Genomic DNA, 16,899 nt, shown 5'->3' on the forward strand with positions numbered 1-16,899 from the left:
TAAGGTCACACATATCTCCCTTAAGATTGTCATGTACAATAAATCCATTAACTGATTAACTTTCAGGAATTGAACATTCTATCGAATAAAAAACTCTTCACTGTATTTTTAATGTATGTTGTATATATGTATAACGACAAATAACTGTTATGTTATGTTCATGTCATATTGTACAATAAAATCTGTTCTGTTCTGTTCAGTATCAAAATTCTGATGCTGAAAAGTTTTTAAAATTTAGTACCAAGGGTACTATTAAAAAATTCCAGAAATAAATTTTCGATTGTCCTACGGAAGGTGGCCACGTTTTTATTCATTCACTACCCCCACCTCAGTAACTAAATTCAAACTTTGTATGGCTATACTTTTTACCTGTATAATTAGATAGGTATTTTTACTATTTTTGTTTCCATGCCATATCTAGTGGTGCAAAAAAATGAATCTTTAAATAAAACCTCAATTGCCACCTTTTTGTTTTGTTTAATACCTTTTGTAACTTAATTTAAACATTGCCTAAGGTGACCTATATAGATAGGTATTTGTACAATTTTGTATCCATGCCATTACAATGATGATGGGTGTAGATGTAACAAGCAACATAAAACACATTGACAAAAACAACATAACAGCAATAATATGGCAAAAAATATGTAATATTTGACCAGCTTAACTTATCTCATTATAAATGATACAGATAAAAGTGTCACTATTCATTATACAAAATTTCACTGTTATATATATTATGTTAATCAAATAAACAAGAGAGCCCGTTATGGCCATTCACTGCTCAAATTAACTCAAACAAACGCTTATGTTTAAAAGTTGGAATCCAAGTCAAATAGCACAAAGCTTACTATGAGAATAAACCTAATAAAGATCTTAAGAAAAACATTAAGATTATCTTTCAGGCAGATTATGAGCTTGTTGTTCTCATAAGACCAAAAATCAACAATGGACTTAGTATAGTGAAGCAATTTTGTGTTGCCTTTTTTCCTGTAAACAATTTTATGTCTCAACAAATATATACCATTTTTTTGCCATTCTATCACACAACATATAAAGCTGAACATAACAGGATAACAAAAGCATAAGTGACAAAACAATGCCCAACAGAAAAATTACCAAAATTAGCCTCAGATCTGTTAGTATGTATTTGTTTGTCTCTAGCCTTGTTTGTCTGTATGTCTGGCCGCATTCTAGGAATAGTGCTGTATCCCACTCCTTCAGCTGAACTAGGATTCAGTTTATGGCTTCTTGGTAAGGTTAGAAATTTCTTAGACACAAAAGTATCACTCATTTGATCATCTGACTCAACAATCTTATTTCGTTCAGCATCAATGTCATTAAAATTTCTAGTCTTTGATTTATCAATAGCACATTTCTTAACTTCTAAGGAAGGTATCCATCTATTTGGACTAACTGTAGTATCTGACCCGACAAATGTTTCAACATTCGGTAATGTAACACATCCATTTCTATTGCTGTCATTTTCTTTATTCCACTTTGACCTAGAACCTTTAATTTCTGCCCATTCAGTTTCAATTTCTTGCAGATAATTCATGGTCATTTCATCAGCAGAACAAGGTGAACAAGATGTCTCTCTCTCATCAGATGTTTTGTACATGTTTTCAGACCTCACCTTTTCTCTTCCTTTAGAGAGCATATACCTTCCATCAAGGTCATATGAATCTGTGTTTGGTATCCAAGATTGTTCAGATGGATTATCCACATTGAGCTGAATGTGAGACTTTGCGGAACGTGGACGTATTGCACCATCTTGTTCTGTAAGATCTGGCTCGGATTTTGACCTACATTGATCTAATGTATTCTTTCTGCCTATACTGTCAGCATATTTAAACCTATCTTCATTCTCATCATCAGAATCATTAACAATAAACGTGTCATTGCTGCTTACACTAATTCGCCTTTCATCCCGATCATCTCTACCAAATATCTGACTCACAACAGGTTTATGCAGAACAGGTTCAGTGGTTTGTACAGGTTTAGACAGGTACTGTGATGAACTACTCTTTGGAAAAAACTTACTAGAACAAAATTCGTTATTATTGGCTAAAGGCCTAAGGTTTGTTATCTTAAAAGTTGGCATAGAATGATGAAATACAGTCGAAACTAGTGTCCTTGGAGGTCCTTCACTTGCAGATAGTGGAGCAATAGACATTTCAGAAATCACATGACCATTATCTTCATCAAAATTTTTCTTCAGGGAAGAACTGTCTGAAAAACTTGAGTCAGTGCCAGGAACAAAGCGATTCAACATCAAATCTGGTGTTGTTTTACTTTTTGGTAATAACTTTCTCTTCTGCATAGGACTGTTCATAGTTGTATGAATATCTGAGCATTCTTTATCATTTTTGTTTTCAATCTTAGCTACTACATCTTTGACACTTGTTTTTGGAACAACATCAGTTGTGCTATGTTTGAAAGAAGTTGTATTTACCAAACTGACATCTGGAACACTTTTAGTTTTATTTAAAGAGTACATTTCTTTTGGTCTCATAGTTTGCTGTCCTGTGTTTTCAGACTGTGGAAATCTCTCATTGAGCAATGATTGGTGGCCCATTTCTATTGGCCAATTATTTTGGAGTTCTGTATTAAAGAATCTATCTTGTGATGCTTGTCTGCTAATACTTCTGTCTGCTGCTGTAACAGTGTAACTGCCATCTGCAGCTCTCTGGACGATGAAGTTGTCATTTGATCGTCCCCTTGATAATCTGCGGACTGGTTCATCTAAATTTGCAGTGGCTTTATACTGTGGATTCTCAAGTGAGTTATAGATATGTAGATTTGATTGCATTGGACGAGCAACAGCTTCTGTGGCAGTAGCATGACTAGCAAAGTCATGTGGTCCTGACATTATCTTTGGATAAACCGGAGGTTTCTGGCTAACTTGCCTTGGCACAGGAGTAACTTCTGCTACTGTTGGATTTGACTTTTTTGGGAAAGAATGCCTTGAAAACAAAGCACCTTTAAAAGAATCTGATCGCTTATGACCTTGATCTGTACTGTCTGCAGCAGACGCATCTTGTAAATGCTTTGAATAGGGAGCTGAAAGTGATCTTACATGAAGATTATCAACTAAAGAACAGTGTTCCTCCTTATTTTTCTGTTTCTTTGCTTCCACTAAAATCTCATAATCATCAAGTTTCTCTGGAATGTGAGTTCCATACAATGGTCTTGTCAGTATTTTAGGACTACTTGCAGCTCGTTCCAACTTCTTTTTAAACTTTGATGTATCAGTAATCTTTTGTTTACCACCTTTTCTGCCTTTCTTTAGTTTCTCAGCATTCATTGCATGTCTAAAGAAAGAATTCTGTAATTCATTATCCACACTTTCTTTTTCCTCCTCATCTAAATGTTCATAAAATTTCTTTAAATCATTTAAAGACTTTCCTTTCCTTTTTAAACCACTGTCTCTTGATGGTTTCCACTGATAAACTTCAAGTTTTTGAAGATCATAAAAGAATTCTTCATTTCTCCGGGCTTCACTGAGCTCTTGGTATAACCACTGCAATTCTTCCATACTTTGAACATCATATTTAGCATACAGTTTGTGACAATCTCGACTTTCAACAAAGGTGGGACTTATCTGAGGTGATTTTGCTTCTATGTCCCTTATTCTCTCTAATACTGCAAAGTGCTTTTGTAACTTGAGGAATTTTTCAGACTTTCCACTGGAATGTAACAAACCAGCTGTGTAAGATTGGTAAGTTGAATGATCAACCCTGCTTTTCTCACTACAAACTGAACTTTTACAAGAAACAGGCTTCGGAAGAAAATCGTAACATAACTTACTTCTGTCATTTGAAGGAGAATTGTTTTCACATTTTGTATCTTTTACATGACCTTCTGACCACTGACTAAGAGAGTGCAAGCTTGACCTTGGGGTTTCTTTCGCACTTAATTCTTCATCAGCATCATAATCCATTGGTGTTGGAGAAGCACTAGGTACAGATGAACTTTGCTTTAGAAGCTCTGTTAATCTTTCTCTTTCTTTTGCAGCAACTTTTTCTTTATAATTTTCTAAATGCTTTTTGTAATAAAGCTTTCCACTCCCATCTTCATAGTCATGCCCTCGAGGTGACCCAAGCCAAGCTCCCATGCTTTTCTCAAGAGCTAAATCTCCATGTTTATTTCTCCATTCTCTTTTTGCATCATTGTTAAAATCAAACTCATCATCAGACTCATCACTATCAGTCCTATCTTCCACTGACTCTAAGGTCTCACTATCATCATCATCATCACTATCATCATCATCATTATTTTCCACATTAAAGTTCTTACTAGTATAACTTGCATCCATTTCCTTACAATGATCATATAAACCTCCTACATTTTTACTTCCTTCCGAAATTTCTGCACTATTTAGTTCTCTACCGTCCACAGTTTTTTGTTTCTCAGTTTCAAAACTTGCCATATCTCTTGTTAAATTTGAATCGAAATCAGCATCAGTTTCAATAAACTGTTTTTCATCATTATTAAAATGGTCCATGTTTAATGTCCTTTTATCTTCAGTATAGTTATCATAATGGCCGTTACTGATATCATCATTATGATAGGACTTCAATCGCTCAAGTGACTTTGACCTCTGATGATCTATCTCTTGCCAAACCTTTTTATCAATCCCTGGATGATACTCCGGTTTCAAATCAAATTTTTCTACAGTAGTCCCAAATTTAGCTCGCACTTCTGCTTCTGCGAAAGCATCACTCAGTACACTAGCAGACTCAGGAGATAGTCTCTCCTCCTCTATGAGGCGACAGTAATGCTTCTCTACACGATGTCTATATTCTTCCCTACGTTCCTGTTCCTCTTGGTCGAAAAATTCAAACTGTAATTTTTCACAACTCGAAACATGTTGAGAGTCTGTGTCAATAAACAGTGAATTTGAACTATCCTGGGAACCAGATTCCAATGAATGTGACAAAGTCTTGGTACCTGGCCTGCTGCAGTCATTCAAATAACTCCCCTGGGAACCAGACACACTGTTATCTATATCTGACATTGTTTTTCTGCTTGTACTTGATAACTTGAATTGAGAGTAATTAGTTAAGTGTACAGCAATGAAGGTTAAATGTCCTGCTCTAAGCAATTCATCTCAAGTATCCCCACATCGAAAATTTTACTATGACTGATAAGCAAGATTACTGTCACATATGGTTCTTGTTCTAAACTAACCACAGTTTCAGTACATGCATGTAGCACTATCCATTCTCACACGATCAAATAACACAAATTCTTATCTCAAGCCTTTTTCAGCATTGCACATCTAACAGGTCAATTCATTGTTTTAGCGAATGCATTTAATATATCAATATTGAATTTTAAATGTCAAAACTTTAACATTCCAAAATGCCACTCTGATTTATCTTTTGACTGTTGTAGAAAGGTCTCTTGTTCTATTTATTACATCACAATGACATGTAGAAATAATAAAAAAACAACCTACATTTTCCCATGCAGACTGCAAAATAAAGGAAATAATATTAATTTAAAATCTTTGAAAAAATACATACTATTATAAAGCAGGCATACAACATAAATATTAATTTTTGAATGAAAATTTTTAAACATGGATAGGAATCTCCTTGGTGGCATTGGTAAACAACTAAACTTAAAACCATTTTATTAATTCACTAATTTGAATCAATCCATAAAATTTTAGGTTATTTTCAGGAATGATAAAGAGATGAGATTTAAAATTTCATCGATACATTTTTTTAAAATCTAAAGCATTACAAAATACCAACTGATGTCACCGAGCAATGAAATGTATGATTTTGATAATGAGTGATAGCAACATTGAAACTTAAGCATTAAAATGAATATGAATACATGTTACACAAAAAAACAACTGTAAAAAAAACAAGCTATTCAACAGACAGGACATATTTCATTGGTCAATGCTTTATATATGATAATGTATACAGACATAAGTTTCAAGAGGAGAAGCTGAATGACCCCAAGGGAGAAATACATGTAACTGTAATAAACCAAATTAATCTTTACTCGAATTGCCACAGTAGCACCTGCTTGCTAATTAAAATGTTCAGACCAATTATAAACTACATGTGACAGATAACATAGTTTACAATAGGAGGCTGCAAGAGCGAGAAATGTGTGTCATATTGATTTGGGGTGGGAAGTGCAGGCTACGAAATTGTCACAAGACATTAACTGGCACCCGAGTGTAACCACCGACTTTATGCAAGCTACATGTAATGAAATAACTTAAACTCATACACAGGGGAGTTCTACCTAAAGCAGAAAGGGGCACAAGGGGTTGGAAGTCAGTTTGACTTTAGCCAGTAATCAATGGATAATGCTATAATTTGAATGGCACAAATATCTAAAACTAAATAACTTAGGGGCATTTCTTCCAAAACTTAAAGCTGGCCAAGTCATGACAATGAATTATGAATGGATTACTTATGTGAACTTAATTGCAAGGCCATTCAGCAAGTATTTTAAAGTCACATACTAACAAGATTTAAAAACATTTACACATAAAATATAAAGTAACCCATTAACATAACCTTGCTATTGAATATTAATAATCACAGACAGACAGACAGACAGATGGACACTGGACAATATCAAACTTGTGCATAATTGTAGGGTTTGAATTAAACTAAGTTTACAGTAGAGTGAGTAGACTTTAACCTCAGAATCCGTGTTCATGGTTTAAGCAGGAAAATAATTTTTTGATTGTGTCAAACATTACTCTTTATCACAAATAAGTAAAACAAACATGACTAAAAAGGTAAACATGCAAATTTTAAATTTCCTGTAAGTACTTTTGGGCTACATCCGTGTGATAATCATAAAATGCGAAAATTATGTATTTCTGATATTTTCTTTTGATAATTTTTGTTTGAAAAATAAAAATCCAATGAATTTTGTGTATTAATTTGCGGTATAATCTAAAACATCTTGTATCACCATGATTAATGAATGAGTCAAATCAAGGTAAATAGACTGAAAATGTAAAGATAATGTAAAGATAAAAAAATAACAAATTTGCTCTAAATATTACATTCATTATCTCCAAAGTCTCAAGTGAACATTAAGACAATTTGTAGATAATGATTGCATGAGAATTTATTTACTGATTAAATTTACTATAAATTGTGAGCAGTGTATCTTTCATATAGAGATATCAACAGTTTATGGTACACATTGTTTAAATTGTTTAAATACCCCTCAAACGTGACTACATGTACACAATGAACTCATGAATGTGCCATTTTAACACTATGCAGACTGTCAGAAAGATTACAATAAAAAAGGGGTTTATTTTCATATAAAAAGAAACAATAATGATAATGGAAATATGATCAATATTATGATTTATTGTACATGACTTTTATTTTTTAAGCATTTAAATGCAGTAAATCACACTATTTAAAATTCAGTCCACAAATCCCTTAATAGAAATTATCTGAATTCTTTTCTTTTTTTCCCTCTTTTAATACTTAAATGGCATGCAACAACATAAGAAGTGTGAAGTGTGATTGCTTTTTAATGTCCATGGCATCAGACTTTGGGGTATTTTTTTTTTATTTATATTTATTTATCGATCCTCAAATTGCTTCGACCCCCACCAGTAAATAAACAGACCAGCCTGCACATCTATGCACCCGGGCCAATTTACTGTTGGAAGCTCAATGTCTGTAATCTGATATCAAAAACCCCTAAATTCCGAGATGGAATGCTCCAAACTTCAAAGCTGGGCAAATCCATCCAAAAAGTTCACCAAGTTAAGGGTTAAATATTGAATATTTCATAACATCCATGGACAACATGAAATTACACACTTCACATTAATTAAAATAACACATACAAAATGCATGCTTTAAGAACTTAATACAGGGGCAATGATTTGGCGATATGTATCAGTGTGACAAACTGGGTTGTGATGGGAATTGCCCCGTGTAGGGAAGTTTTGTGTAGGTTATTGTGTGGGGACCATGGCAGTCACAAAAAAATCTAGAATTATTGGATACAATGTGACACTGCTAGCTTGTTCAGCTTTTATATCCATGGCTCTACATCATAATTAAATCATGTATCAGTTTATAACAAAACAATATTATTTTCCACTATTTAAAAAATTTGTGTAATCATTGTGACTTTTTTTTTTCTCTTTAGAAATATCAAATGACACAAGTAGGTTTAATATAGAGAGTTCAGTGCACCAATAGTAGTTACTTCTTCAAGTCCTCAAAGGAGGACACCTAGATCTTTTTTTCCAAAATTTTAACAATTCAAAATACTTAAAAAATATTGTCAATTGGATTAAATAAAGAGAGGGCACTAAAATACTTTACTCAGAAATTGCAAAAAGAGCAGTACTAATTACTACGCTGTTTGTAGCAGGTAGAAATATGGTATTTTTTTTATATCTAATCTGGAGGCATGTAACTTTAGTATACAGTTATATTGCACTGAACTCTCCATATACAAATATAAAGAAATAAAACTCTGGAAATATACTCTGGATTATTACTATGTACATTGTACTCTGTTATAAAGTATTTAAACATATAACTAACTGAAAAGTAAAGAAAAAGAAAGCTACAGGGAAACTGTGCAGGGTTGGGGTAGGGTGTAGGTGGTTTTTGAGGGTACCGTAATGACCATGGAATCGTAACTTACTTGGACTTTTCTCTGGTGCCGGTTTCTGTAAACCTTTTATCGGGATTTCTCCACCTTTCTGAATCTTTTTGTAGCTATCAACATCATCTGCAGAACCAGAACTTTCTAATTTCTTTCCAGTAATAAAACTGTGTTTTCCTTCAGTGCTGGAAAAGGTAAAATAAAGTGAATGACCTAAATGTTGTTTTTTTGTTGTTGTTTTTTTCAGAGACAAAACTGAGAAGACATAATATTGACAAAGTAAAAACAAGAGTTATGTGTCTTGATCTTGGATTTTTCACTATTATATTTGCTTTGTGTTTGGTTTTAACACTGATCTTAACACATTTAGGTCATATCTCCGCAGTCAGTTCACCTTTATCTGGCTTTCAAAGATAACTAACCAATAGTTACTATTTCTCTGCAAACGTCTACTTAACCAAAATGATTTCTGAATCCATGGTGAAAAATAAATTAACATCACACTGAAATGTACGAAATAAACCGTCATGGAGGAATTTTACCTCATCCAAGGATCAAACCAGCAACCAATGGATTACAATATACAGTAAACTCTGCTTATGTCATTCAGGGGACCACCAAATTTATATTATTATATCCGGATATTGTAATATCCCAGATAGTATATCCGAGAGGCAACCAATTTAAACACAAAGGGTCAGGACCACTGCAACAGCATTGTAATATATGTGGTATATTGTTATAATGTCATTTTTTGAAGTGGAGTTTACTGTAAATAAACAGATTATATAGTACACTTACTAAGTGCTGTACTGGCCTGGAAGTTCTGGAGGAGGGTTATGAGATCCTGCCTGCAATAAACAAATAAAATAATTTTAAAAAATATATACATATATCATAAACTTCACACAAAATTATTAAAAATTAAACATAAAAATATTTACATTTAACATACTAATGCAAAATTAACATGTTATTACGAACACAATTAAATGAAAACAACATAAACAACAAAAAAACAACATAAAACAATGCATTCATACAAACATGCAATAAATATTTCTGTAAGTTCTTAACAGAATTTCTTTATGATTTTTTTATAGAACATTTTACAGTTAAGTTCTTACGAAAGAAAGTTAGATTAAGTTCACTTATTTCACTTGATATCTATTTTAATAGGTATGTTATAAACTATTTAGAATGAGCAGAATGTAAAGAATTATTTTGAACTATATTTATCCTACATGACATTAATACATGTTAATAAATGATCAAAATTTTAAATGAAACAAATCACCGGTTAGTTACTATTATTTCTTTTTACTTCTTTATTTTCAATTCTTTACTTAATAGCATTAATTATTCATATATGTAAAAGTATAATCCATTAATTATTCCTGGTCATGCTTTATTTAACAATATATTATCTTGTTTATTATATCAGCCCTCAAAACTCATTCATTTCCAAAAATGGAAAAAATTATTTCTTTTCCATATTTCTGAAAGGGTAACCTCTCACACTCCTTCTTTTTGTTTCTTCATCATCATTGCTATGAGTCATGTTTAACTTAGAGAGGTTAGCTTATCCAACCAGATTATAATAATTACCAATGATCAAAGTGATAATCAGTTATGTTTTTTTTAAGATAAAAAACACTAGAAATGTGTCATCATGCCACGGATGCCCCCGCATGCAGCCAAAATTTCAGATGGTGCATTAATTATTTTTTTCATTTTAAGTTCAAAGCCCTTAATTAAAACTTTAAAATGTTAACACAAACCATTTTCATACAATGTTCAAGACACTGAAATTATTCAGTCTTAACCTTTTAAAAATAGCATATTTCATATTTGTAGCCAAAATAATGGCTAAAAGTATGAGTGCTGAAACTGAAAGTACAAAATTTTTCCAACATTCAGGAAAGATAAGTTTGTCTAAAATCATTGAACCACAACCAAATTCATACTTAAACTGCTTATTCCTAAGATGTATCTATATTATTTTCAAAGTGAAAGGGACATAACTCTGCAAAAAATCATCAAACCATGACCAAATTCCAACTTGACCTGCCCATTCCTTTGACATATCCATATGTCAAATTTAAGTTGAATATGTAACACTGTTGGGTAGATAATGAACAGAAACTGTAAATTTCATATTATTTTCAAAGTGAAAGGGGCATAACTCTGCCAAAAATCATTGAACCATGACCAAATTCCAACTTGGCCTGGGCATTCCAAAAACATATCCATATGTCAAATTTGAGTTGAATGTGTTGTACTGTTGGGGAGATAATAAACGGAAACTGAAAATTTCATATTACTTTCAAAGTGAAAGGGGCATAACTCTGCCAAAAATCATTGAACCATGACCAAATTTGAACTTGACCTGCGCATTCTTTTGACACATCCATATGTCAAGTTTGAGTTGAATGTGTTGTACCGTTGGGGAGATAATGAACGGAAACTGAAAATTTCACATTATTTTCAAAGTAAAAGGGGCATAACTCTGCCAAAAATCATCGAACCATGACCAAATTCGAACTTGACCTGTATTTTCTCATGACATATCCATATGTCAAGTTTGAGTTGAATGTGTTGTACCGTTGGGGAGATAATGAACGGAAACTGAAAATTTCATATTATTTTCAAAGTAAAAGGGGCATAACTCTGCCAAAAATCATCGAACCATGACCAAATTCGAACTTGACCTGTATTTTGTAATGACATATCCATATGTCAAGTTTGAGTTGAATGTGTTGTACCGTTGGGGAGATAATGAACGGAAACTGAAATTTCATATTATTTTCAAAGTAAAAGGGGCATAACTCTGTCAAAAAGCATCGAACCATGACCAAATTCGAACTTGACCTGTATTTTGTCATGACATATTCATATGTCAAATTTGAGTTGAATGTGTGCAACCGTTCTTAAGATAATGAACGGAAACTGATGATGACGGAATGACAGAATGACGGAAGGACGGAAGAACGGAAGGATGGAAGGACGGAAGGACGGAATGACGGAACAGGGTAACACTATATGCCCCGGCCATTACATGGCGGGGGCATAATAAAAATTTTATCAGTTTGAAATAAATTTGTGACACATACTGGGTAATGCTCCTTCTCAAACTTCTCATATCCATCTAAACTTACAATATCGGATCCCTCTCAAACTGAACTTATCATATTATGATATGCATGTAAAATCATAATCAGCTCCCTCTCTAACTTACTACATCAAAGGGGAGATGATTAGAACTCTTGATTAATTAATTTTTTTTACCTTGCTGCAACAACAAAAGGACAAAGAAAAAAACAACACAAAAAAACAACAACAACACCTTCTGTTACAAGTATGTTATAAAAAACAACAATAATTCCCAACAGTATTTCTACAAAAGAAACATCTGAGAATCAAACCCACATCTTTGCCCCAACATCTTTGCTCTCTACCACTAGAATTACTGTACTAAAATGTATCTCTAGTTAAAAATCAAAACAAAAGGACAAAAAGCCAGCTTCTCATGCAAAAAAATAAAATCTAACTTAATGAGAAGGTGCAAACAAGCAGCAAATATCAGCAGAATGACTTTCTTTCCTTTAAGAAGTAGCACATGCAAGATTCAATTCACTGTGAAGGTGTAAGACTAAGCCTTCGGGCAGTGAATGAAATCTTCTTTGCTTCTTATATTATAGCAATTCTTATGTGTGAACATGCAAGAAGCAGCAATTTATGAAACATATGATTTACTCCTCAGCCTGTAGCAGTTCTTCTTGTGCAATATTCTTTATACAATATGCTGCAAGAAGCAGTTATATTTTAACAATGACTATTAAGTAATTTGACTTTACTTATCAGATATGAAAAGCACAAAAACTGTGATTGAAACATATTTAAGTAGATTACATATAATAACATTCTATAAAATGTTTGGTTATTTCAAATACAAATAAACAGACAATTCATCGTTTATTTTCTGGTTAATATAAAAAATAGGTAAAGAAAATATGACAAATTTAGACTAGGAATGTTAAATGATTAAATGGAAGTTTAAAATTGATAAGGGAGTATAAATCTAGTATATCAAACTAGGCTGTGATTCTAAAACTTGTCATCTCACTGCAAGATTATCGTAACAACATCTTAATAATGATGGAATTACGATAGCCTTGCACTAAGGTGACACTTTTGTGATCTCTACGGTTATGGGTGTGAGTGCACTGTGTTGAAGGGAAGTAACTCCCTAAAGAGTACTTTTAACCAGAATATATTGTTACCTCCCTTTAAAATATATACATACAATAGTGAAAGTATTTCTTTTTCCATTTCCATATACATATATAAGTTTTAATAATAAGATTTCTACAATTATAAAATAAAATGATGTCTAAAATAAAAACAATGCCCCTTCTAATCAATATTATATTGAATGAATAAATGATATAAATAAATAAATAAATAAATAAATAAAGCTGTCATTCTGCAAAGCACCAATAGCTATTAATAATAAAAACAACGTCACAGCACACAATGGTTTTTAATCTACGGCTTTTTTTTCTCTACCTTATGTCTCTTAAACAAGCGACTTCTCTTCTTGGCTTCTTTTTCTCGTTCGGCTGGGGAAAGTCCCGTGTAGGACTTAGGTCTGTCTGAGCGTTGCTGGTAATTCAAGACAAATAATCATGCAATGTTTACATTCACTATACTCACTGTATATAACATGTATATCTAAGTCTTTATGTTAATTTATGATGATTCTTATTTGAAACTTTTGACGAATTTCATGCATTAAAAGATTACTACCACATCCCTGACATGAATTGGTAGATATCAACTAATTGCAGGCTTTACTTGACTCAAACCTGAAGCTGCCTTTCTGTCACACGAGTTTCCACTGTGATGTCATAAATTGAATAAATAACAATGTGGCAGCTCTCATAAACAGTAAACTTATAACATTATACAGTTAAATCTATTTCTAATGGTATGGCTTACAATAATATATCGCTTAGACCAAAGCTGCTGCAGAAATTCTGACTCTTACTATCAAATTGGTTGCCTTTCTGATATAACAATATCCAAATATAATTCCTGCAGTCCCCTGAATATAGTAATAAGCCGTGTTTACGAGAAGCTCATTAATATTTGCAATTATTAATTGATATTCCAACAAGCTAGCCTAGAGTTTTCACTAATAACATTATTTTTGTTGATGAAAACTACAAACAAATGCCAAATTACAATTTTTGAGTAATGATAAAAATTTCAAATCTTGATTTTTCCTCATTAAAAGTTTCAAATAAAAAAGATGCTAGGGACATGCATAAACATATTTGGTATAATGGGATCAAATTATCACTTACATACATTCAGACATGCTGTCATTTTTAACACAACATACATTCCAACTAAACATGTTTAATTTCCATAAAAAAACTACAAAAAGGTCACATATTTTATATCCAGCTTGTTCAAGAACAACATTTGCTAGTATTAAACCTTGACCCTCTTTTGTCATTGAAACAATGAACTTGTCTCGTTTTAGATTTAAGGAACTTTCCATTTGTCAATTTTAGGGACGGCAATATCTAGATGTACTAGCATACTGAACAGTGGACTATATGGTCAGGACAGCTGTCATGGCTCTCCTCATTGAACAGCGAGTGAGCAGTGAGTCAGAGCTAAAATGGATGATGCTACCTGATGCATGACTTCTAATACTGTGCCTGCTCTATTTGCAGCTAGCACTAAATGATAAATAACATTATTGCCCTTTTAATTAGCAGTTTATTGAACAATAAAAAAATGAGCATTTTTTACCAGAATTAATTGGAAAGAGATGCTGGATTAAATTCCTGGCTGATGAATAATTAATATACTAGTAGCCATAATGCATGCTATCAATTGAATTCTATACAGCAGAAGCATGTATTCCCTTAGCTATAAAGTTGCCACAGCCCCAGAACTCAAGACATAGCAATCAGCATACTTCTTTAATTATCACTACATTTTGAATGAGATATGTTATAAAACAAGAGCAATAACTCTTGACACACTACTTTTATGATAACAAGAGTTGCAAGAGATATTGACTGAAATTGAGTAAATATTCTTTGACCATTAGTACATTTGAATGTGATATTTACTTAAACATGGGCAATAACTCTTTCAAGACTTGCAAGTGATATTAACTTACACAAGGGCAATAACTATTGAAATACTTTTGTTATAACAACTAGACATAAATGTTTGCATGTGATGTTTACTTAGTTATGGACAATAACTCCCAATATACTATTTTGATAAAAACTTGCAAGTACACATATGACATTTACTTAGTCAAAGGCATTAACTGTAGCAAATACAGGATTTACATTCTGAAGCTATAGGAAGAATATTTGATGACTGTGATACTGTGTGTCCAAAACCTAGATGCAGTCATAATATCCCAATGTTGATTGCTGAGATTATTAGATTACACAAACTTGTAAGGAGACATCACTTAAATATTGCTGTCAATGACCACATCTGTCACTTAAATAAGACTTAGCTCATTGAATGCCTTACCCAGACTCTGCAAATAAATCTGATCTGAATGCTAATTGATCATGCCAACAATATGTTACAGGCAATTAACCTTTCTTTCCACAACATTTAATATGGACAGTAACAAAATCTCAACCAAAAGCATGATTATGACACCATTTTCACTTAAAGTTGTTTATTGTAACAACATTGTCATTTTTCAGGGGTTTTAAATGACTGGTAGGCAGGTAAATACTCCTGCATGTTGTTAAGAGTTATCCTTTTACTTCTGGTAATAATACTTAAACATTTCTTCCTGGCTAGTTCTTATATACCCACTTGCTTTAGAAATGACCAAGCTTTTCTCAAACATAATGTTACCACTGTATATTTATGTACCATTCATTCAAGTCCCAGGTTTTCTACATCTGAACTTAAGATGAGAATTTGACTTTGATAACCACCAAGCTCTGGTAAAAACCATACAAGAGAATTGGTAAAACCTCTATTATATATGATCAGCATTTTCAGGCAAAAAAAAACCATCTCAATGTCAGTTGGCTCATTTCCACTGGCAGAGAAGGGAAGGATGGGGCTATCCTTACAATTAGAGTGAAGTTAACTACTAGGTGTGCTGTTTAATTGATATTGTACAGAACTTTCCAATAAATCAATGGAACTTGTGAATATTTTACAACTGTAACACTTTTTATTTGCTGCTAACAAAGGTTCATTATTCACTGCTGACTGCAATTATTTAAATCTACCGTCTAATCATGGTACAAAACATATTACAAAATAGAGAGAAATAGAATCCCTAAAGAAAGTCCAAACTGGCAAAATTGAAAATATTGCAGCCCGGTTTGACTGAGTCTTTTTATGGACAATACTGGAAAGGACAAGCTACCATCCACGCACCCTAGCACCTGCTTAAGCAGAATTGAACATTTAACATGAAATGGCAAAATATATATCATAAACCATGTTTTTACAAAGAATATCAAAATAAACCCAGGTGACCATTGCATTGGCGTCAATGCTTCTTATCATGCATTGAGGACAAGCAAAACTATGTAAGAGTAAAAACAAACAGCCAAAGGATAGGTTTTGAAAAAAGATCACCTAGGCAATATAGTTTATTGTGGGCAGTTCAGAGCAACTATATTGTTCATAAAAAGTGATGACGGTTGATAACCAAACAGGAGTGCATGAATATTATGACAATACCTGACCATCAGCACGTAACTATGCTCCAGTAATCTGTAAACAGGATGTCGTAGGACAGACTCATGCGTAGGATAGGACTTGTACGTGACTGTTCAGGCAAATCAATATACTGCAACTTAAAGACCGTCTTTATCAGTAGGCTTCTTTTTTTTGGTCGTGTTTTAAGGCACATAGACAGTGTAAAAGCCATAACTGTGTTGTTTTTTGTTTTTTTCAGGATGACTAGAAGACCTCAAGTGTCCCTATGTGCATTATTTCAGGTAGAAGCTGGCACCTTACTAAAACGACATATTCAGCCTCTGAAAATGACTCTGAAGTCTCAAACATAATCTAAACCCACGGTGCTGAGAGGAAAGCCGACAGCATTATGAAGTCAGCCGGCTTAATCAATTGGCCACAGTTGTGGGGGATTTGGGTCTTGGAAACATACTCACATACACCTAAATCTCTCTTGATTTAAATGTACAGGAAAATGATTGATCAATGATAATTTATGGCAGTGAAAAT

At 32.9% G+C, this 16,899-nt stretch overlaps 1 protein-coding gene across 27 annotated transcripts in view; it reads right to left on the reverse strand.

Moving 5' to 3' along the window:
* The window catches only part of LOC132752021 (sorbin and SH3 domain-containing protein 1-like), a 107,041-nt gene that overhangs the window by 19,970 nt on the left and 70,172 nt on the right, over positions 1-16,899 (reverse strand). For 25 of the 27 annotated variants that reach the window (XM_060742276.1, XM_060742266.1, XM_060742273.1 and 22 more), the window contains 3 exons: positions 13,204-13,299; positions 9,436-9,485; positions 8,674-8,819 (listed from right to left, as the gene is read on the reverse strand). In XM_060742276.1, the coding sequence (XP_060598259.1) occupies positions 8,674-8,819; positions 9,436-9,485; positions 13,204-13,299 (292 nt within the window). The remainder of the gene's footprint in view (positions 1-8,673; positions 8,820-9,435; positions 9,486-13,203; positions 13,300-16,899) is intronic. The other 2 variants (XM_060742262.1, XM_060742257.1) reach the window with 1 other exon arrangement.

The sequence above is a fragment of the Ruditapes philippinarum genome, unplaced genomic scaffold, assembly GCF_026571515.1.
Source record: "Ruditapes philippinarum isolate M1 unplaced genomic scaffold, ASM2657151v2 ctg2591_1_1_1_1, whole genome shotgun sequence".
Classification (NCBI taxonomy): Eukaryota; Metazoa; Mollusca; class Bivalvia; order Venerida; family Veneridae; genus Ruditapes; species Ruditapes philippinarum.